Below are 23,313 nucleotides of genomic sequence, written 5' to 3'. Positions count from 1 at the left end.
AACTTCTATGCCATCAGGAGGCCTGAAATTATATCTTTTAATGAGAATTCACCCTCCCAAAGAAGTGTGTCCTTCCTTGGATACACTCCTGCACCAAACACTTTAGAGTTTGCTATCTACCTTTAAAGTTACTCTCCAATTACTGTTTAATAGTTTCTACATCAAATGTCCCCTGTTTAAATTACTGTGTGTTGAAAGAGTTCTCCCTGGATTTCATGGTGTTCCTGCACTGTTGGGGCATTCTGAGCAAAGGAAGTTGATAACCTATAATAAAGATAAGTCTCCCACCCTTAGAATGGAAATATTCTAGGATTGTAAAAAATTGTCCTCTTCTTCCCAGATATTTGCTTTTAGCTTACTTTTAGGGTAACAAACCTAGAGATGCCATCCCCCTCCCAAGAGAGGCTTTGTTTAATTCAAGAGCAAAGATAAGGGGTATGTGTGCATGTGTTCCTTGAATGGCAGATGTGCCAGCAACCCAATATAAGCTCTCAGTGTCGTAATTTTAGGATTCCTCTCTTAAAATTCCTGTCTGCTACATGTGCACCAATAACCAGTACTAAAATGTTCTATGAGTAATAAACCCTGTTCTAAGAGCTACAGACCTCGTGTTTCCTGTCAGAATATCTATACATACATATAAATGTAACATTATGTGGTTTGCCTTCTGATTGGACCTAGACTGATACAGATATATACATAGTCAGCTTAGAAAAATGAGGAGCTATGTGGCAAACAAGTAAGAATATTAGCTCTTTCAGTGAACAATATCATAGTCTATCAGATCATGAATGCTATGTATCAGGTGAATAAAGGTTAAGAAGATAACCTCAAACTTCTATTCATCCAACAATATGAACTAAGCATCTACCAAGCATCAAACACTGCCCTAAGTGCTAAAGATACAAAGATGAATACAACATAGTTCGCACAGTATAGAAAACTTTTTTTTTTTAGTTTTAATTTTATTTTGGTGGGAATTACCTTCACGTCTCAATTTACTCCCAGAAGCAATCAATGTTAACATTTTCTTGTGCATCCTTCCAGAAGCACTCTATTTATTCAATTATTTATATTTAAAAACACATATACACACACACAAACTTTAAAGCATAATCAATCCAAATGTTACCATAGTACTAACTACCTTTCTCATGGTAATGATCTTAATAAAGTACCCATTATTATTAGAATCATTACAGTATTATTTTAGAAAATCTAATAACTACTATGTACCTGAAATTCTTTGGTAATTATATGAGAAAGTATTATTTCATTTAGTGGTAATAAACTTAGAAAACCCACTGTCTTCCAAAAGTGACAGGAAAGAAACAGATTCAAAATAATTTTGTCAAATATATATGAGCTTAACAAATATACGAATATAAGATTAACATTAAAATTAATATCAGGGATAATAATTAAATTTTCATTTGGAGAGAGGAGTACAGATATTCCTTTGTTCCTATGAGATTTTATTAGGCTATTAGGTTTTGAAAAAAATATGTAATTTTTAGTGGTAACTATCCTTATTAACTTAAGAGTACTGATTGACATTTTTCATTAGCCAAACAGGTAACATTTACGAAAAAGTTATAGTGAAACCTATAATACTGTTTAAACATGCATATCTCTTTTCTGGTAGCCAAGACAGTCAACAAACATTTTTTCAAGGGAATTAATGTCACATAAAGAACAATTAAATAAACCATAAGGAAATGCTACTTAGTAGAAAAAAATTCTCTGTTAGGCTATCTTCATTTGAAATGAAAGAAAAAAATCAGTAAACATTTATTCAGCAGGTAGTTCCCACTTTAATGAGTTTTAACAGCAATCTGTTTCTTACTGAAACAATGTATCTTTCACATTTTATAACTGTTCCAATTATTATTGTTACATAACAAACCACCCCAAACTTACTGGCATAAAACAAAGGCCAATTTATTGTGCTCACAGATTCCATGAACCAGGAATTCACAAAGGACACACTGAGAATGGCTTGTGTTTTCTCCACAAGGTCTGGGGCCTCAGTGTTGTCTCAAAGGCCAGGAACGTCTCTGGGAGTGACTCAAAGGCTGAGGCTGGTATCATCTGAATCATCTGATACTTCATTCACACGCATGTCTGGTGATTGGCCTGGAAGGACCTGAATGTTAGGATTGCTGACCTGAGATCTGACACCTGAGGCCTCCTTACGTGACCTGGCTTCCTTACAGCATGGCATCTGCAGGGTCTCAGACTTCTCAGGGCTCCAAGCAGGCCAGTGTCTCCACAAATAAGGTAGAAGCAACAATGCCTTTTACTACTGAGACTAGGAAATCACAGCATCACTTCTGCTGTCTTCTATTGGTTACAAGTGAGTCACAAGCATGCTCAGATTCAACAGGAAGAGAACTCCCCAACTCTCAATGGAGAGTGGCAAGATTTAGAAGAATACCTGGGGCCAAGAGATATTGTTGTGGCCACCTTTGGAAAATATGATCTGCTACAGTAACTTAATATTCACTACATAATTTGGTTAAAATAATACAACAAAGCGCATTACACCCTTTGACTGGTTTTAACTCTGAATATAAGATAAAGTTTCCCAAAAATGACTGTATTTTCAGCTTTGGAAGTAGAAATTAAAATTTATACGATTGAGGCTTCCCTGGTGGCGCAGTGGTTGAGAATCTGCCTGCCAATGCAGGGGACATGGGTTCGAGCCCCGGTCCAGGAAGATCCCACATGCCGCGGAGCAACTAGGCCTGTGAGCCACAACTACTGAGCCTGCGTGTCTGGAGCCTGTGCTCCCAACAAGAGAGGCCGTGATAGTGAGAGGCCCGTGCACCGCGATGAACAGTGGCCCCCGCTTGCCGCAACTAGAGAAAGCCCTCACATAGAAACGAAGACCCAACACAGCCAAAAATAAATAAATAAATAAATAAATAAATAAAGCTTTCATTAAAAAAAAATTTATATGATTGTTATTTTACATAATATTTACAACTACCTTGTGAAATAGGTGTCATTATTACCTGTATTTTAACAGCTGAGAAAGTTGAATTCGGCAGCTGAATAACTTGCCCAGAAAGTTAAGTGTCAGAGTTGGGATAAATCCAGACATGTGTGTCTTCAAAGTCCAAGCACTTCTCACTAACCAAGCAATCTGCACCGTACTGCAATTAAGTGAACCTCATGCAGATCTCATGCATACCAGAGCTGTACAATGCAGGACTACCTGTATCTTTCTTTGTATAGATGAAAGCTCTTCAATAATGAATTTATAACCCAACCATGTTAGACAGTTGTACTAGCTAACGACTGTCCATGTATCTTAATATGTCACAAAACAAAACAAAAAACAAGAAAGAAAATCACAACGAAATGTATCAGGAAGCAGTCTCTGCCATATCATGTCAAGGGTAGTACCATGCTGTTTAGTACAAGTAAGTGTTTAATTGAATAAGTAAATAAATTTTAGGAAAAATTTTCCAGATCACTGTAAGTAATGAGCACTTGTATATTCCAAAGAATCTGTACTAGGTGCTGAAAAGGTAAATTTGATCTATCCTCTCATTTAAATTCTTAGTGGAGGAGGTGTTTTCTCTTTTTCTAGAATCCAAATTATGGGGACTTCTCTGGTGATCCAGTGGTTAAGAATCCACACCCCAGTGCTGGGGATGTGTTCGATCCCTGGTTGGGGAACTAAGATTCCACATACCGCGGGGCAACTCAGTCCGCGTGCCACAACTACTGAGCCCACGTGCTCTGGAACCTGTGCACCACAACTAGAGAAAAGCCCACGTGCTGCAACTAGAGAAGCCTGCGCACCACAACAAAGAGCCCATGCGCTGCGACAAAAGATCCTGCATGCTGCAACGAAGACCTGACTCAAATAATAAAATTAAAAAATAATTAATTGGGCTTCCCTGGTGGTGCAGTGGTTGAGAATCTGCCTGCCGATTCAGGGGACACGGGTTCGAGCCCTGGTGTGGGAAGATCCCACATGCCGCAGAGCAACTGGGCCCATGAGCCACAATTATTGAGCCTGCGCATCTGGAGCCTGTGCTCCACAACAAGAGAGGCCGCGATAGTGAGAGGCCTGCGCACTGTGATGAAGAGTGGCCCCCACTTGCCCCAATTGGAGAAAGTCCTCGCACAGAAACGAAGGCCTAGCACAGCCATAGATAAACAAATAAATAAATAAATAAAATTTTAAGGGAGAAAAAAAAATTAATTAATCAGTTAAAAAAAAAGAATCCAAATTATGGCCATATCTGTTTCTATTACTCATTCTTTTATATTATTCTTTATCTACCAGTTAGAAGTTAAGCTTTTCAAAAGCAAAAAAATGTGACTACTTGCACTACTTATTTTGTGACTTTCTGTAATGCCTAATGTGGTAATCTTGTGTTTCTGATCTGACTATGGTACTTTATACAAACTATATAAAAGCCAGAAATGTGACACAGTTGACAGTTATTTTTTCTGGGAGCTTACCACCACCCTCCCCAAAAATGTGCTCTTGCAACTAAAAGGAAATTAAGTTAATCAGCTCATATAAATTTTGTCTTTGTTCTAACTGATTTTATTTCTGAGGCCAACTATATCTTATAATTTTAAAGATAAACCAACATTTATATTTCTGTGAAGCATAAATACATCAATGTAAGTTTTACGTTCTTATAATGATCAGTTTCATCTTTCATAATGAAGTTACTTGAGGAATCTTGGAAGGGGAATATTTTTCAGAAGAGCTAACAGAAATATTTTTTACAACCTGACAAATTTGTTGTTAAAAAGAATCTTAGATGATGTGAGATTCTCACAGTTTTGAAAACAATTTTTTGTTAAAGTACGATGATCGCTGCTTATATTTTTTTTTCCTGACTATAAAAAACAAAACTCCACCCATAAGTTCAGGGAACTTACTAGTTATTTGAAATTATTTTATACAACTATTTTTATATAGTTTTAAAAAATAATTTAAAATTAAAAAAATTTTGAATTATGATTTTATGTAATTCTTTTTATATAATTATTTTAAGTTTATATAATTCCTATATGTTAGAAAATACTTTCTAATACATAAGAAAATAATATTCTCTAGAAACAGTTTAGCAGTCTTATTGCACTTTGATTGCTTTTATAAATGCCATGCCATCATTTGCCCTAGAAAATGTATTTTATGCTTGAGAGTCAAAAAAGAAAGGAAAAATACAACAGATCTTGGTTTGGGGGCTAGTCGGTCTTTATTAGGTAACTGAGCTTGAAGTTTTCCATATGATAATTTATATTAGTATGAAATGGGCATCCCCCTTCCATTTTTAATTGAAATCTATTATTTGGTTCCTATTCAATAATGATGTCATATTTTAAGGATATATATGAAATGGGGATTTAAAGACCTTAACTAACTTGCCAAAAGGCTATACTAAACAATTAATTAATTTACGGAAAAGCAGAGATTCCATCCTCTATCTCTTTGATTTCTTGTATCATTTGGTCAATTGAAAATTCAGTTTAATCATCACTGATGACCATATATATCATAGATAGTTAACTTTGCTCTTGACTAGTTGTACAATTTAATTTTCACAATTTCTTAATTTTAAAATAAATGTATTAATTTTCAAAAGTAATATAAGTTCAAAATTTTATCACAAGTTTGAATACAATTAACTCTTTAGTAGTTCAAAAGCTGTAACAGAAATTTCAGACATTGCAAATTTAAATACTTTCAAGAGTGAGAGAGTACCGAGTGAGATTTGTAGGATTTAAGATAATAGTAAGAGGGACTTCCCTGGTGGTCCAGTGGTTAAGAATCCGAGCTTGCAATGCAGGGAGCACGGGTTTGATCCCTGGTAGGGGAACTAAGATCCAACATGCCGGGAGGTGAGGCCAAAACAAACAAACAAAACAATAAAAATAAAGTGGTAAAAGAAGTGTCTTTAAAAAAAAAAAGATAATAATAAGAAGTAATGAACTGGGGACCTTATACCCTGCCTAAAGGACAACTATCATTGATTGTCACCAATAGAAATACAGGTTCAGAGATCCTAAATGTTTAATTTTTCAAGAAAAGTTGGTGAAGCAGATTTTTATCAGAAATTTCCTGATTATTTAAATGTTGACAACTAATTCCAATTTCTAAAACTTCGTTAAAAAAATCCTTCTGCAGATTATATGTGGCCCATGGACTGCTGGTTTGCAAGCTCTGTTACAGACATGTCTATCATCACTATAGGGTAATGCTGTTAAATTAGAAGCAGAAGACTGACCTGAATCTATAGTGACTCTATAACTGAACAAACAAGTATTTACTGAATGCCAATAATATGAAACACTGAGCAACTAAAATTATTGAATTATTGAATGTGTTATAGAAGTCCAAGAAGTGAGAGGTGTCCAGAGAACAATAAGAGGTCAGTATGAGAGGTCAGAAGTAGTTTTCATGAGCTAGACTAAGGAGAATGAATATGAAAAGTTATTCTAGGAGAAGGGGTAACATGAACAGTGGTGTCTTGGTGGTATCACTGACGAAGAATATTTAGGATAAAAGAAGATGTATTTCAGAGAGCAGTGAGAAATACAAGAGAGGTAGCAGACTTCTATGGACCTTGAAAGCTAAGCAGAGTTTAGACTTGATGTGATCGACAGTTGAAGCAATATTAGATCTTGAGTAGGGAAGTGACATGATCAATGTGGTGTCTTAAAAAAAGATGGTCATAGAACATAGAAAAGACTGGAGAGCACAGTCTAGTATCGAGAGGCCAACTAAGAAATGGTCTCAGTAGTAGCTGAGGTAAGGGCCTGGATTCTAGCAATAGAAATGGGTAGAGTTTCCCACTATCCTATTTACCTGAATGAATCCTTGTTATTAGCTTGTTTGTGTATGTGTGTGCGTGTGTGTGTGCGTGCCTATGTGTGGGTGTGCACTTTTTTTTCATTAACAGATTGGAGCTGGCCTAGTATAATGAACAGAACACTAGTTAAGGAGTTAGGAAATAAAGATTCTAGATCTGACACTGACCCTAACTAAATGTGTGAAATTGGGCATGTCTCTTAATCTCACTGAGCCTCAGCTCCATAATCTGGACAGAAAGAGACAGAGCCAGATAGGTGTCATTGTTTGAGGCCCTGGGTCTTACAATTCCGAAAACCAACAATCTGAAGTATTCAGATAAAAATGTAATGTCTGGTTTCTTTTGAAAAGTCCGAAAATCTGGCTTCCTTGGGCCCTCATCTGTACATGGCAAAACCGGCTGGAGCTGAGTAGGGCATTCCTCTTTTAGGCTGGGCACATACTCTCTTAGTTGGCCATAGTCCCACCATTTCCCATTGTAGCCCTTCAGTGAGACCCAGCATTAGTTACAATTCATCATGCTTTCATTGCTGTTTTTTTATTATGGTAGAGAAACATTTTTCTAAACTTTGTCTTTTATCAAAGGTGAGAAAATGAAAGACAAAAAGAAAGACATTTTGTCAAGAAAAACGAAAGAAAGCATACATTTTTATGGAAATAAAATATTCCTTTAGATTTAATATGCAAAAGAAAAAGAGTGCATACGTGTGAAAAGATCACCATTTAACCCTCTTTAATCATATAGTTTCATTTGAGTTTGGAAACCCTGTAATACATGTTGGAAACCTATTGAAAAAAATATCTAAGGAGTGAAATGATTAGATTCACATTTTAGAAAGAGTACTCTAGAAGCATGCAAGAACTTAAGAGGGGGAATGCCGAAAGAACATCTGTTAGACTAGTAAAGTGGTTTCAAGAGGTGAACTGACATGTTTACAGTGGAGAAAGGAGGAGAGGATTGATTCAAGCAGGTAGAACTATTAGAATTTAGGGAACCCAAAGGGTGTTGGAAGTAGAATGATTCTAGATTTTAGGAATGGTTGACTGGATAAATGGTGATATCACCCAGGGAGTTACGGAATGCATAAGGAAGAAAAAGTCTTGGGAAAAGGTGAGGTAGTATAGCATTACTCTACAGCAGGAGTTGGCCAACTACAGCCCACCGCCTGTTTTTATACAACCCACAAGTCAAATGGCTTCACATTTGTAAATGGCTGAAAAAAGTCAAAAGAAGAATATATGTCATAATGTGTAAATCATATGAAATTCAAATTTCAGTGTCCACAAATAGAGTTTTATTGGGACATAATTCATTCCTTTATTTATTGTCTACACCTGTGTTCACTTCACTATGACAGAGGTGAGTCGTTGAGACAGCAACCATATGTGGTACTCTCATCACTTTACACTGTTGCTTGATGTACTACAAATTGCAGTGACACAGTTATGATTGTTCAGTGTTTCGAGTACCATGTGTATTGCCATACCACAACATTTCACTTTGACCATCACATCAAAACGAAAAGAGAAAAGTATACTTCAAATATCATGCTTTTAATGTTTAAAGTGGCATATGGATTATTTTGTTACTGAATGAAATGGCAAACCACTGTATCACACAATGACACTATAGCTACGCTAGAAAAATTCAACATATATCTATATTACCAGACTAAGTATTCATCATATTCACAATTCATAGGAAAGTAATCGTCAGAGGAATTAGAAAATACAAAACAAAGTACCTCTGGGAGGTTGGGATTGACATATATACACTACTGATACTATGTATAAAATAGATAATGAGAACCTACTGTATAGCACAGGGAACTCTACTCAAAGCTCTGTGGTGACCTAAATGGGAAGGAAATCCAAAAAAAGAGGGGAGATATGTATACATACAGCTGATTCACTTTGCTGTACAGTATACACTAACACAACATTGTAAAGCAACTATACTGCAATAAAAATTTTAAAAAATAAATGAAACAAAGTACCTCATCACAGCAGAATTTCTTCACAAAAAGAAAAAGTGAAAATGAAGTTGCAAACAAACTAAGTTTCTGAGGGCCTCACTTATTAGTCAAGCAAGGAAAGCTGTTTACTCATGGTGAGTTAATTAAACTGTATTTCGACTATAGCAGTTTCCAGAGGAGGAAAAAACTTGTTTAAGAAAAGCCTTTCAGTGAGAATAGCTACCTGAAGAGGTAAGGGCACTGGGAGCTATATCAATATTCAATTAAAAGACAAGGCAAGTAATTTTAAAAAGGTTTTCCTTGGTTCTTGATAAATTAACAGATAGATATTTGCGATACTGCATAGTGTTCTTATTTTCGAGAAGTCAAGGCTGAACGTGAAGTGACTGAAGAAGAGCCTCTATAAAGACTGCATAGAAGAGGCAAAAATATTTTTAAAGTTGAGAAAACATTAATTCAGTACAACCTGAAGTGGAATCTATTAAGATGTGTTACATCTGATGGTGGTAAAAACGTGAGGAACAGAAAAAGGCTTAGTTGAATAAATTTACAAAGTCTGTGAAAATAAGGTGTTTAAAGTCTATGTTTCTTCATTATGTTATTAATCAGCAGGTATTTTATGGGAAAAATATTTTAAACTAACATGTATGATTGAACCAATAGTATCAACTTCATTCACACTCACAGATTTAACCACTGTCGGTTGTTTGTACTTTGATAAGAAATAGAAGCTGCATATCCTAACTTGCCTTACCACACAACAGTTTAAGGGCTTAGCAGTTGTACGGTTTTACAGTGATTTTTTTTTTTTTTTAGCTCAATGGTGAGACTGAAATTTCTGAACAAAAAGAAGTGCCTTCAACCATTATTATCAAACAATGAATACCTTTGGAAATTATATTTTGCTGCAGATTTGATAATGTCTCCTTGAATCTGACCTGAAAGTCAAGGCAAAACAGTGCTTATACGTGAAACATACTGTGTTAAGTCATTTTGACAACATTTTCAAATCACAAGTAACCATCAATCTGCTTTATACATTTCTTGTGCTGTCAAAAGCTAAAAACAATAAGATCTCTGTGCATATACAAATGTGCAACAGATATATTATGCAAGCTCAAACTACAGTTCCAGCAGTGTTTTTCAGACCTCACTGCAAGTGCAAAAGAAACTTCCATATATCAAAATCCATTTAACTATGCAATTGAGGACTTTCAATTGGTTAATCTGCAATGTAAACAGCATACTAAATGGAAACTATCAAGAAAATCTAAAAGAATTCTATAAATACCTTCCATACAATTAATGGGATTATTAAGATCATATGCCCATGATTGATAGCAGCATTTGGTAGTACCTGTCTGTGTGAAAACATGTTTCAAAGACAAAATCAATTAAATGCCTTTACAGATCTGCATTAACAAATGAACAACTGCAATCAATTTTGATGATAGGGTAACTGGAAATCCCAATTAAATGAAACTGCTATCTCAAAAAAGGAATTACAATCCTTTCATTCGGAGACCTGTATTTTACAATAAATCATGTTCAATTCATGTTATATTTTGAATTTAGTCAATAAAAATTTTGTGGATATTTGCTTTTTCTCATATATAGGTTCACTCTTATCTATGTAATATCCTTGATTTTGCCTCTCGGCCTACAAAGCCTAAAATACTTACCATCTGGCCCTTTATGTAAAAAGTTTGCAGACCTCTGCTTTATGGTGATGCTATTCAAAGTGCAGCATCGTCTGGGAAATGTCTTGACAAGGCAAATTCTTGGCCCATCTCACACCTACTGAATCAGAATTTCTGAGGGTGAGCCCAGTAATTTTTTTTTTTAACAAGCTTATAGGTGATTCTTATGCAAGCTAAAGTGTGAGAATCAATGCTCTCAAACAGGATTTTAGAGACTTAGCTCTGTCCCCTTGGATAAATTATTTCTTTGAGTAAATAAAATGGGGATAGTGTCCCCCACTTCACAGAACTGTTGAAGAGATTAAAACTATTTAAAAAAAATTAAAAAATGTAAAGTTTAACATGATTACTGACATCAATAATTCTTAATAAATGGTAATAAATGATAATTACTACTTCGAAGGTGTAGTGGGGCCTCCTTGCACCAGCCCATGAGATAATTAAATTTTTAGGAATTTTGTGAAGCAGTTATTAAAATAGCCATTATCAAAAATTAAATTTTATAAACTTAAAATTAAATAAGTTATATTAAAACAAAGTTATTAATAGTCAAAACTCATCACTACTTAATTACTTTACTACATTTTATTATTATGTGTGCTCATGAGGCTATTATGTCTGTATGGTGGATATATTATATAATGGTGTGCTGCATCTCATTTCTTCCCGACTATGCATTCACAGGAAATCAACCACCACAAATCAGAGCTTTTTTGGAGAAAGGCTTCTGGCAAAACATTAATCAACATACCTCTGGTTATCATTATTAAAAATTACACAATGAATTCAGTTTTGAACTCAATGAGTTTGAACTGACTATGCACGTAGGGATGTCTAACCATCTACTAGATAAAAAGATAGAGCTCAGATATATATTTTTAGGCATCAGTAGCATATAGACAGTAGTTGAAGCCATAAACATGGACAAAATTGAGCAAAACAGCCTTTAGAGAAGGGGTCAGATACAGAAACCATACGGAAAAAGTTAATTTTGTGAACAAAAAGTCAGAAGGACTTTAGAGTTTATAAGTATAGCCAATTATGGCTAGCAGCTCAATTTAACTACTCCCATTTATCACTATCCTAATTCTTAGTTTTAACTCCTGGACTGCTTCTACCAACAAAAGTTGTATAAATAGATGTACTGAGAGAATTACATTACTCTGCAATTTGAATTCAGCATCCATATCTTAGCCAGCATGGGTAATGGTATTTTAGGCCATCTTATTTAGACAAGTCTAACAAATTGGTTCATACTCAGAAGTTTCTACCTCAAGGAGACATTGCCCTTCGAACAATAAAGAAAAACAAGTTATATAGGGATGATTATAACACACTTAAGACATCAATGATATTGAGTATATTTCAAAGTTTAGTTTCAAAGAATTACAGAATTTTAGAACCAAAATAGACTTTATAACCTATTCTGATACCTTAATTTTTTTTGGCTCTTCTCTCCATAAGAAAGAGCTGTTTGTCAAGTTATATGTCTAGGAAAGCATTTTAAATTAAATTTTTTCCTTATCAGTTATCTGAACATCTCATTATCTAAAATTAACATGGACTTCCCAAAGGAGAAGATCTTCCTTCTCCATCCCTCCTGATGTTCATGAGGGGATATTAAAAATTTACATTATTCTTTATGGCTGTTGCTGGTGCCTCTGCTAACTCCAGAATCACCAAGTTCAGTTCAGCTGATCTGGAATCTCTGGAGAGAGCAATCACACTATTTCCCTAAAGGCACCTAGAAGCTTCAACATTCCACTGTGAAAATTAAAACTCTATGGTTCTCAAAATGAATTAAGGCTATTATAACTTTCCAAATAGTAGTACTAGAGACTTCAGAAAATATGATTCTGCCAAGGATAGTGAATCTAGCTCTCTCCCGTATGAAAAAAAAAAGTGGGCATATACAAAATAGATATAAAGCCAATAAGAAAAATTATTGAACTAGTCAATATATAATCTATGCTCTTTTAAAACAATAAATTTTAGTGATTACCAGCTTACAAAAATATTTTATTGCTCTACCTTGACTTTTAAAGAATAAGTAAAAGTACCAATTTTAACTATTTATCTACGAAACTATTCCAGGACTTAGAAATGCAAGCCAAAACAAAAAAACAAAAAAACAAAAAAAAGACTTAAGCGTAAGGCTTATACATACTTACAGAGAAAAAGAAAACTCCATGAATTAAGAGTGTAATTAGAGGTGAACATATAACTAGAGAAATCCCAAATTCATAAAGATGAATAATAAATAAAAAGTGATAAAACCATTCATTAGTAGAGTATCCTTTATGCAAACTGTCATGGAAAATTATAAAACCATTTCTAAACTCACTCTACATGACAGATACTGCAAAAACAGAAAGTATACTATACTGAGTCACAAAGACATAAAAAATGGAATGTCAAAGAAATGTGAGGCGCTATGGTGAGATTACAAATTGTTAGGCAAAAAAATAGCACGTGTCATTCCACATAAAGTGAGACATTTAAAAAATGTTTAAAGAAAACTATGCTTACGTACAGATCTTTAAACCGGGCAAGGAATATTGTACTGCTATACATAGTGAACTCTGTCTCCACTTACTCATTAGCCACTTAGCCTTTACAACTGACCTCCATAGCTATCATACCTCGTAAAGCTGCTTTTTAGAAAATACCCTAGGTAATATCCTAACCAAACTACATCAGCTTGGAGCCTTTTCTCAGTCCTATTACTCTTACTGTTCTGAAGCAACAGCCATTATTGACCATTCACTCTTGAAATCAACCATATGCCTATTCTAGTCTTTCACTCCTACCTACTACTGTCTTTTTTGGTGTCAAATCGTTTCATTCTTTTTCCTTAACAATGGGGCATTCTTCAAGATTCTTACCTTGGACAAATTTTCTTCTTTTTCTTTGTTGACTCTCATCCTCCTACCTAACTTCAAATATTATCTCAGGAAAATTGTGGATAACATCCAGATCTCTAGCTCAAATCCTCTCTTGAGAGTTAAAATAACTGTTAAATATTTTTTACCGAGTTTTGGTTGGTCAACTGATGTTTACTGCATAGCTCCTACATGCAAGACACTACTGTTAGGAAATGTATTCAAAACCTAATATGAGAGTCCCTGTCATCAAGAAGCAGAGAAGCTCAAAGGCAAACTAAACAGTCCAACACATCAGGTCCAAAACTGACTTATTCATTCACGTTTTCTCTTCCAGTGGATTAAACAGATATTTAAAAGATCCCACATTCCCATTATTGCCCAGGCAACAATGTATGACTCCTTTCTTAATTCCATATTCTCTATTGCAATTTTCTATTCCCATTGCCACAGGCTGGTTCAGGACAGTATATATTTTCACCCAAACTGCAACAACCACCTTCTGAATTATTGTCCAGTTTCTCATCCAATCCATCCTGCACTCAACTGACAGATTAATTTTCCTAAACCACAGATGTGCTCCATCACTTACCTATATAAAAATGTTTAACAGTCCCTCAATAGACAAGTCAAGTCTAAAAACTTCTTCGGCTTGGCATTCAAGGTCCTCCATTATCTGTTCTTTACCTATTACAACTTTTTCATCTCTGTCACCCACTATTTCCTTACCTTTTGCTCCAGCCAAACATGGTTATTTAATCATATCCTGAAACTGTTTGAATGTTCCTATCTCTGTATCTTCCTTTATGTCATTCCTCTCCCTCTACTCCCATCCTGATTAAGTCTCCGTTCATTTCTACCTTTCAGAAGCTTAACCAACCATTAGATCAAATAACATCATTTTTCTGAAAACTCCTCTCCATCCTCTGAAACTAAAAAATATGTTAAGGTCTTTTGTATCACTCATACTTTATTTTGTTACCTGTGTATGTAGAACATTATTCCTGTTAAGATTATAAGAAACTTGAAAAATGTTTTATTAATTTTTATCCTCCCACAGTACATTACATGTGGTTGATATTCAACAAATTACGCTGAATTTATAATAAAATATATACATAAAATAATAGCCATGGTCCATAAGACTACACAGGAAGTTTCCTTCACTCTCTTATGGAGAAAAATCACTGCCACGAGAATATCTTTTTAAAAAATCACCTTATTTATTTCTTGAAAAGACATTAAAAAGTGATTTCTCCCCCTACCATTAATCAGTATACCCCTTATGTATATATGAATTGTTATAATAACTTCCTTGGCTTCGAATATAGCATTGCTTCCCAAGGTTTCAATTTTACATTATTGCATGTGCCTACTGAACACAAACTAAACCACTGAAAACAGCAGTGTAGAAGGAAATAGCTTGCCTGGTGGCTGCTCCAGAACCCGTACCTCTCAGACAACCCAACTTATTTTTTTTGAGAGAGAGAAGAGCAGTCATAGTGTAATTATACTTCTCTGTTCCCACTTCCTTCACATCTCCATCACCTCCATAATACCTACCAACCCGAATGTTTGTTCAGAGCCCATACTTTCAGGTTCACAAGTTGAAAATAATAAGACAGGTTTCCAGTTCAACAATTAATTCACCAAAGATTTACTGAATACATACTATGTGGTAAGCACTGTAGAGGACCCCAAAATTCATAAGACACAAATTTCATCTTCTGGAACACATGATTAAATGCACAACACACACACCTTAACAACTCCATTATAAAGCAGATTACGTAAGGGCTAGAAAGCTTCCAGCAAGGTACAAACAGAATGGTAAAAGGAGAGAGAGTGCTTCATCAAAGTATATCTGACAAGCTTCAAATGAGAGATGGATTTCTATTTGGACTTTCTTTGAAATCAAGTAAAGAATTCAAGATTTTCAAGATTAATTATTTTTAAGTAAATTATTTAAGTATTTTTTCACTGGTATTGCAACAGAATGGAATTTTTTCTACTGAAAAGGTACTGATTTAACATGTAAGTTAAAATTTTAGTTAAACAGACTTTTTTTTAGCTCACCTTGAAATATGGGGAAATATATCTTATAGGCCAAACTTGTGCCTATAATTAAGAAGAAAATTTTTGTTATGTTCAAGGGAAAGACACAATGTGTCCAATAATCCGAACTAATATTTATTTAAAATTCTACTGCCAGAGAAAGACTAGATACATATAAATGGGCCGCCCAATTTTTACAGAAATCTGTCAGCATACCAATAGTACATTAAAAAGGAAAAAACTGAACAACTGAAAATAAAATTCTGGGACCTAGATTCATTTTTCATTCATACCACCTCCTCTTGTAACAATGATCTCTTCCTCATATACGGCCAAAGGTCTGAATCAGAGCTTGGACCATTTGCTTTTCGAGTAGGCTCCATCGACACCAGATACTTCTTAGAAGATTCAGAGTTGCCATGACCTAACTCTGTACGTGTTGGGCAATGTATTGACAGATGAAAGGACCACACTCATCTCAAGCTTAAAATAACTTGCAGGGAAGGGGTGGGAAAAGTCCGAGTTGACAGATGCCAATGTAGCAAATTTTAAAAAGAGGAAACTATGATAGACAGGAATGGAAGCAAACTGGGGAACTTGCAGAAGTATGGCATTCCAAATTGCTACTATTTTTTTAAAAACTTTCGTCTTTTAATTACATTACAGCATCCATGAGACGTTTCTGCAATTACTGAACTTAACAATTAAGCAACATATTATGAAAAAAAAAATTTTAGGTTTAAATTACATGCAGTTTTATAAAACATATTTGCTTTTAAATATCTCATCCAAAACTCTTGATATTAAAGCGAAAGAACTAAAATCGGATTATGGAGATTTCGACAAGGGAAGCTGGGAAAGAATAACATTAAGTTCGGTAACATGTTACAGGCAGGTTGCAGTTTCCCTGCTACAGTAGGCAGGCGAAGGAACCAAGAAAATGGGTTGAGCACAGGAATATTGCACACTGTAGTCACCCAACACTAATTCAACAGATAGCGGGCTCTATCCATCCTTCCTCACGTTCCTCGTGGCCTCTGACAAGTCATCCTTTCAACCTATGAGACTGTCTGCTCTCCCCCCACCGAAAATAATTTCCGTGCAGGTTGTAAAATCTCCCGCACAAACTACTTGCTCACACCTCCTCGCCTTGGGATGGGCAGTCCCCAAGATGGGGAAAGGTCGCCCTGGCAGAGAAGTTACGTTAAGTGGTCTTTCCCGCGGTCCGCCCCGACCCTCCAGCCCAGCAGCCGTGGGAGAAAGGAAGCGGGCGGCCTCCAAAGAAACCGGGATGGGGCAGCGGATGCGAGCCCGCGAGGCAGGCTCTGTGGTGCCCGAGCACCGGCTCGGGCAGGAAGAATGGAGGAGGGGAGGCGAGGCAGCGAGGTGCCCGAGAGCCGGGCGGGCGGTCCGGCCCCGCGGCCCGACCCCACCCCGCACTCGGGACCCTCCCAGCCCGCGGACTCGGCGTGCGTTCCGCGTGCGCCGACTCTCCCCGGAGGAAGAGCCACTGCCTCACACCAGTGGATTCGAGAAATCCGGCAACTTTGCGCGAGAAATGCTTCCCACCCTGCAACACGCCGAGAAAGAGAAATATGTCAGGCGATGACGGGGGAGGAAGGATGACTTACCCATGGTCCTCCCAGAGGGTGAGGAGCCGGCAGGGCGAGGCGAAGGTCTCCGGTGCGGGCGGCGCGGCGCTGTGTCCTCCCTCTACCTCCGCCTCTCCTGCAGCCAGGGAGGGACCCGCGGGGGGTGGCCGCCGGGGAGGAGCAGCTACTGCTGCCGCTGCAGCTGCTGCAGGCGGCGCGGCCGCGGCGGGGACAAACGGCGAGGGGCGGGGCGGGGTAGGGCGGGGCGGGCGGGCGCAGCCTGCGGCGGGCGCGGCTCCGCGGGCGGGAGGCGGAGGCGCCGAGCCTGCTGGAGCGGCGTCCGCCTCGACGCGCGGTCTGGGAGCGCCCCGCCCTCCCCACCGAGCATGCTCAGTACTTCCCTTTTTTTTTTTCCCCCCCGGGGCAAGAGAATCTGAAAGTGCTGGTGGGTGTGTATTTGCGGGCTGGCTGCCGCTGCCGCGGAGGAGCTTGATGGCGGCAGCTTGAGGGGCGGAGGGTGAGCCTCAAGAAGGCAGGGCGCGGGGACGCTGAGCCCGAACTATTACCCTCCGGCTCGCTACCCCGACCCCACCAACCCACACCCAGAAAACGGGCCGGTGTTTATTACGGGGCAGCCCGGGTGCACAGGCGGGAATTTCCCGAAGGAGGAAACGCTGGGCCTCCTCAGACCTGGGAGGGTGGTCGGAAAGCAAAGCGGACGTCCTGAAACGAACCTGGAATAGACCTACTGGCGATGAGGCCAGCGCCTCTGGAGATAAGATACCTGGGGACGCCCGTTTTCAGAGCAGCCTGTGGGCTCGTTGGGCGGCCGCTGAGAAGGCGCTCAGTATTAGCGGGACAGTTAAGACCAGTTTAAAGAGAGAAGTCCGGGCAGCGAGAGGAGTGATCGCCCCGGGATGTCCTCGGAGAGTGTGTCGTCCTCCTTCCTAGAGGAGTGCGGCCTTCCTTTCCCCGGAGGACACCTGGAAAGCCACGTAACGAGGGTGCCCTGGCCGTCGGGCTCCACCCTCCCGGGATGTGCCCAGCTGTGCCCGGCTCCCGTGGAACGCGGCCGGAACAAGGTTGCCACGGCGGGAAAATAAAAGTCCGCTGAGTCGGCTGCGGCCCCGCAGGGTCCGCCGGCCGGAGTTTCCTCGGTCCGCGGGGCCGCCACCCACTCCCGACACCCCCCTAACTGCGGGGAAAACCTGAGCCGCGCGCTCCCTTTTGAGGGCGCCCTCCCAACTGGGCATGCGCGCGGGGCGAAGGCTGGTCGTGGGTCCTCTACCCTGGGGGAGGAGGCTGGGGGAAACCTGCCATTTCTCCGCAGCCTGGTCGTGGCCTGAACGCTCTCTGGTGGCTGGGGTGAGGGATCAGGTCGCTCTCCCGAGGCAGCAGCAACTGCAGTCCTGCAAGGGAAAGGGCGCCGTCAGCAGCACAATCTGTGAGAGGGAGATGCTGAATAGCTCAACAGAAATTCCTCTCCCTTTTCAACTTTTGCTCTTTCGACTCAAGTGTTGAGAAAAAGGTGCCCCCCGCCCTTCATCCGTGGCCCCTCTTAACAGTCATATCACAAGCACACAAGTCAGAATAGGCCTTGTAATTCGTTGAGCAGACAGCCGATTTTCTAAAACAAAAAGGAAACATGATAATAAAAAGGTTTGATAAAACAAGAAAATACAATAGAACTACAGAAGTGAAAACTATTAGACTTCTGTGATGCCCAAGACAATCAGGCTCTTCACTCCTACTACGCTGCTTTCCTTTCTGTGATATAAGAATGCTCTTGCTTTTTGCCTCAAAATAGTCTTACAGAACAGAATTAGTTTCCTAGGGCTGCTAAGTACCACAAACTGGGTGGCTTAGGACAGCAGAAATGTATTTTCTTACAGTTCTAGAGGCCAGAAGTCTGAAATCGAAGTGTGGGCAGGCCCATGCTCACCCCGAAGGCACTAAGGAAAGATTTCCTCCCGGCCTCCCCTAGCTTCTGGTAGGTCCTTGGCCTATGGTAGCATAACGGCAGACTTCACATGGCATGTCTGTTGAAATTTTTCTTTTTTATGAGCACACCAGTCATTTTCGATTAGGGGCCCAACTACTCTAGTATGACCTCATCTTTAATTATATCCGCAGTGACCCTATTTCCAAATAAGGTCACATTCTGAGGTATTGGAGGTTAGGACTTCAACATATAAATTTTATAGGGAACGTGAGTCAATCCATAACACATACCGATGCAAGCTACACACATACACACACCCCCACACACACCCCTACCATGTTCCACTTTCATTTTGGAGCTCTCCAGAAGACTAGACCAGACTTGGGCCTTTGTATTGCTGCTCATTTTTGGTCCCTCTCTCTTTCTTTAACCTTACATTAATCTCTTCCAGATTCTCAAGTTCACTTGCTTCGTCTTTCCTGCTATCTTCCTTTTGTAGTTATATATTACAATAATTTCTAAGAGCATCTTTTATCTTTTGTTTGGATGCATAAATTGAAACTAGCAAAAGCAGCTGAAGAGGTTCTGTGACCACCCACCTGACACTAGTTTAGGTGCCTTCTTTGTTCTGCTCGAATCCACAAGCCATCCCCTCAGCACCCCTACCAGTTAAAACCACAGGGCTGTCCAGGCAAACTGCATAGTGAATCCCATTGCACTGCTGTGTAACCATAGTGAGACCCAATACTGACTGCAACATGCAGATGTGGGCCGGTATAATGCCTACCCCTTTCACACCAGTTCCCCTCCCCTTCCTTGTCTTCTCCTGTCATAGGAATGTCATAGGAATATCTTTTTATTCAAATCTTATCTATGTGAGGCCTTCCCTAGCCATTTTATCTAAAATTTCAACACTAGCCCCACTTCCATACTTTTTTTCCTTACCACTTATCACTAAAATAATATATATTTCGCTTATTAGCTATCACCCCATTTAAATTTAAGCTCTCCAAGGGCAGGAATTTTTGTCTGCCTTATTTGCCATTATGTCCTCAGTGCCAGAACAAATGCTCACAGAGCAAATGCTCAGTAAAAATCTGTTGTATGAATGAAAGTCTTTTCATTCTTTCTTTCAGAGTTTTTGTCTTTAAAAAGCAAGAATGGTGTCAATATTCTTTTTATAAACTCTAGCACCTTACCAAGTAAAATCAGTTATGCAATAAATATTGATGATGATGACAGCTGCTATCTGTGTTGTTTCTGTCTTAAACTATGAATCTTCTAAAGGGTAGGGACTAGTTTTTGTACTAATTTATTCACTCATTCGGTTAATAGAGATTTATTGAGTGCCTACTGTGTATCAGGCACTATAGTAGGTATTAGGGATAAAGAATAAACTATGGTCCCTGCTCTCAAAAAACTTATATATTAGAAAAATTCCTTTGATGAAACTTCCAGTCATCGATCACATAAATAGCTAGAAAATATACTCCTGATGTCAAAAGAGTTTTCCAGAATAAATCTACTAGTTCATGCTCCAGGTTAAGCAATGCTCAGGATTTGATTAGGCCTGCTACAAAGTGAAGGAGGAAATTCTATCCAGAAATACCTATATATTCATGAAGTATCACAGATTTATTTGTGTAACAAATTATTGAGGTAGGGGCAGGTGAAGAGAAGTATCAAGGAAAATGTTTATTAGACAGGGTCATAAGCACTACCTTTTGACAAGGTTTATAACAAAACTTACCTCATTTATGCACGTAAACTTCAAAAGGTTAGAAGGTGCTTTAAATTCTGTAAAGGAAATGCACTGGGAGGGGCAGAGCAAGAGGAAGTAGAAAGAGAAGAGAAAGAATGTTCTTTAAAAGATAAATAGGGAACTGATTGCCACTTCTTCCCCATGATGTTCTGAATAGCATTTAAGGGAATCTCACTGGAGTAGTTAACTAGACTTTGCAGTGATTAAAAAATGGTTTGTCAGTGAACAGTCTTCTGCCTAAACTCTATAGTTCTGAAAGGCCTCAGTGGGGTTAGGCTAGTCCAGGTTGAACAACTGAAATGTCTTAACCCCTAGCTCACTGTAATCCTATCCCACCCTCTCCTCTCGTTTACTTCCTATATTAACCATTTTCTACATCTTATGAAATCTAAATTTTCTTTTTTCAGTTTGTCACATCAAATTACCAATGTCTACATATTGCAAACAATTATAGGCCTAGATTATATACATTTTTTATTTGTTTTGTTTTGTCCACAACACACGGCATGTGGGCTCTCAGTTCCCCGACCAGGGATGGATCCTGTGCCCACTGCATTGGAAGCGCGGAGTCTTAACCACTGGACCACCAGGGAAGTCCTATATACGTTTTTCAGATGGGACGAAGCACTTTGCAATCAGTCAGGTAGTTGCTGAGCATCTCTTCTGAGCTCAGCACTGTGCTGGTGCTCTAAGAGATAGGTGTAGGTACGCATCATGCAAAACGAGGGTAGGAACAGTCTATTTCTAAAGTTTCTTCCTATTAGAAAATCGCCTAAATCTGTGAGTACTAACATATAAAGAACACTAGTCAAAGAAGTCAAAGATGGCTTCATAAGATGTGGATGGATAGAATTTTTTTGAAGATATTATGAGAAGAAAGGAATCTATTCCGAGAGAGAAAGAGTATGAGCTAAGGCACAGAGATGTCATATTCATAAGACCATAGAAAGGTACATGTTGAGGCATATTGGGAAATAAGACTGAAAAATGTAGTAAGAGGGACAGATTATGAGGGCCTAAAATAGCCAAAGGAATTTGAACTTGATAAGGTAGGAAATAGGGAACCATTGAAAGTTTCTGAGAAATGGAATGTGGTGAAAACAATATAGGGGGCAGGAGAAGAAGTAGTAGATTTAAAAAAGCAATACTTACTGAGAGCATGTGACATTCTGTCTAGGAGTTAGGTACAGTACCAAGGGTGAATAAGAGGGTTTTGGCCCTCGAGGAGTACAGTGGTAGAGACAGACAAGTGAACAGAGTACATGCTGTAAGTAATAGGACAGAGTAGTGTGGAAGAATATAGGTAGGACATTTAACCCTGTCATGGAGAGCCTCCTGGAGAAGATGCCATCCAGCAGAGACCTGAAGGAGGAACAGAAGTCAACCAATCAAAAGGCTTTATGTAATGGGCCTGGAGACAAGAGTTTGAATCTTTGAGGAACCTGCAAGCAGTTGGTGGCTACAGTGAGATGTGCACAGATGTGGGGAAAGGGAGAAGGTCATGGAACAAAGTGGACAAGTAAGAGGGATCAAATCTTGTAGGGCCTTGATGGCTGAGGTAAGATATTGGACAGTATCCTGAGGGCAGCAGGAAGCTACTGGATGGTTTAAAGTTTGAAAATGACATAGTTAAATTTATATTTGAGTAGTTGCAAAGTGGAAAGTGCCTAAGAATGAGGTCTAGACTAGAAGCTGGGAGACTGTTGCAGTATTCCAAATGTGAGCTGAACTGAAATAGAAGCAGTAGGGATAGAGAGTAATGGACAGTCCTGAGAAATACTAAGGAAGTGGTATTGGCTTGGTGATTGATCAGATGTTGTTTAGGATTGTTTATTTTAAATATATAGCAGCACTAAGGGTGAGGTATTATTATCTCAGCTTTACAAATGATGAAACATGTTAAGAGAGGTTAAATAACTTAACCTAGGATCTACAACTAATACATAAAGGAAGCAGAAGTCAAATCTAAGCCTCTCTGACTCAAATCCTCACTGCAATAATGTGTAGATAAATGTGTTGAGGGAAAATACCTTATATTTTGTGTGACCTCAACAGATTAAAAATACTATGTTGTAAACTATTTTTATTTGAAGTGAGTTTCATTGTCTTTAAAATATTTTTTGTGTGCTCCTTCTTCTCTGAACTTTACAAGTTTAAAAGACAGAATCTCTGTGTTACTATACTATTTATGAATATTGAATAAAGATACTTTTGATTAAGATAGGCTCAGTTATTCTTGAAATAATATTTGGCCTATTTTAATTTCAGTTGGCTTTGCCATTCTGTTGCATTAAAAGGGGGGTTAGAAGTTTGCTATGCATCTAGGATTCTAAATCATGACATGCAGGGATTCGTTCGTTACATTTGTATGTTTTTAGATGGTTTGGTAAGTACGGATAAACTTTGTTTCCTTTTCTTCCTGTAAACTTCAAATTTAACTCAGTCCTTAAAAGGTTGTTAGTGAGATACCAGCTCAGAAAGTGACATCTCAGTCTACAGACTGCTTACTGAGTTTTGTCGCCTCATTTTTTCTTTCATGTTTCATAATAATGAGAAA

General features: G+C 38.4%; 2 protein-coding genes across 15 annotated transcripts in view; both read right to left on the bottom strand.

Moving 5' to 3' along the window:
- The window catches only part of RAP1GDS1 (Rap1 GTPase-GDP dissociation stimulator 1), a 163,446-nt gene extending 146,166 nt beyond the window's left edge, over positions 1-17,280 (bottom strand). For 4 of the 8 annotated variants that reach the window (XM_082461729.1, XM_082461732.1, XM_082461735.1 and 1 more), the window contains exons 1-2: positions 17,092-17,268; positions 15,482-15,523 (exon numbers count right to left, since the gene is read on the bottom strand). In XM_082461729.1, the coding sequence (XP_082317855.1) occupies positions 15,482-15,523; positions 17,092-17,095 (46 nt within the window). In that variant the 5' untranslated portion in view covers positions 17,096-17,268. Of the gene's footprint in view, positions 1-1,920; positions 2,683-15,481; positions 15,524-17,091 lie in introns of those variants that run through there. The other 4 variants (XM_082461733.1, XM_082461737.1, XM_082461734.1 and 1 more) reach the window with 4 other exon arrangements.
- Positions 17,281-17,467: 187 nt separating this feature from the next.
- Positions 17,468-23,313, bottom strand: part of LOC309660781 (uncharacterized protein) — a gene marked incomplete at its 5' end in the record, with an annotated part of 113,354 nt that continues 107,508 nt past the window's right edge. For 4 of the 7 annotated variants that reach the window (XR_014263592.1, XM_082461855.1, XM_082461857.1 and 1 more), the window contains one exon: positions 17,468-18,461. Coding sequence is in view for 5 of the 7 variants with exons in the window: in XM_082461855.1 (XP_082317981.1) it covers positions 17,915-18,461 (547 nt within the window). Of the gene's footprint in view, positions 18,495-20,744; positions 20,792-22,073; positions 22,119-23,313 lie in introns of all 7 variants that reach the window. The other 3 variants (XM_082461858.1, XM_082461859.1, XR_014263591.1) reach the window with 3 other exon arrangements.

This window comes from Balaenoptera physalus, assembly GCF_965194825.1.
Source record: "Balaenoptera physalus genome assembly, chromosome: 5".
Classification (NCBI taxonomy): domain Eukaryota; kingdom Metazoa; phylum Chordata; class Mammalia; order Artiodactyla; family Balaenopteridae; genus Balaenoptera; species Balaenoptera physalus.
This window is presented reverse-complemented; position numbering and strand designations above follow the sequence as displayed.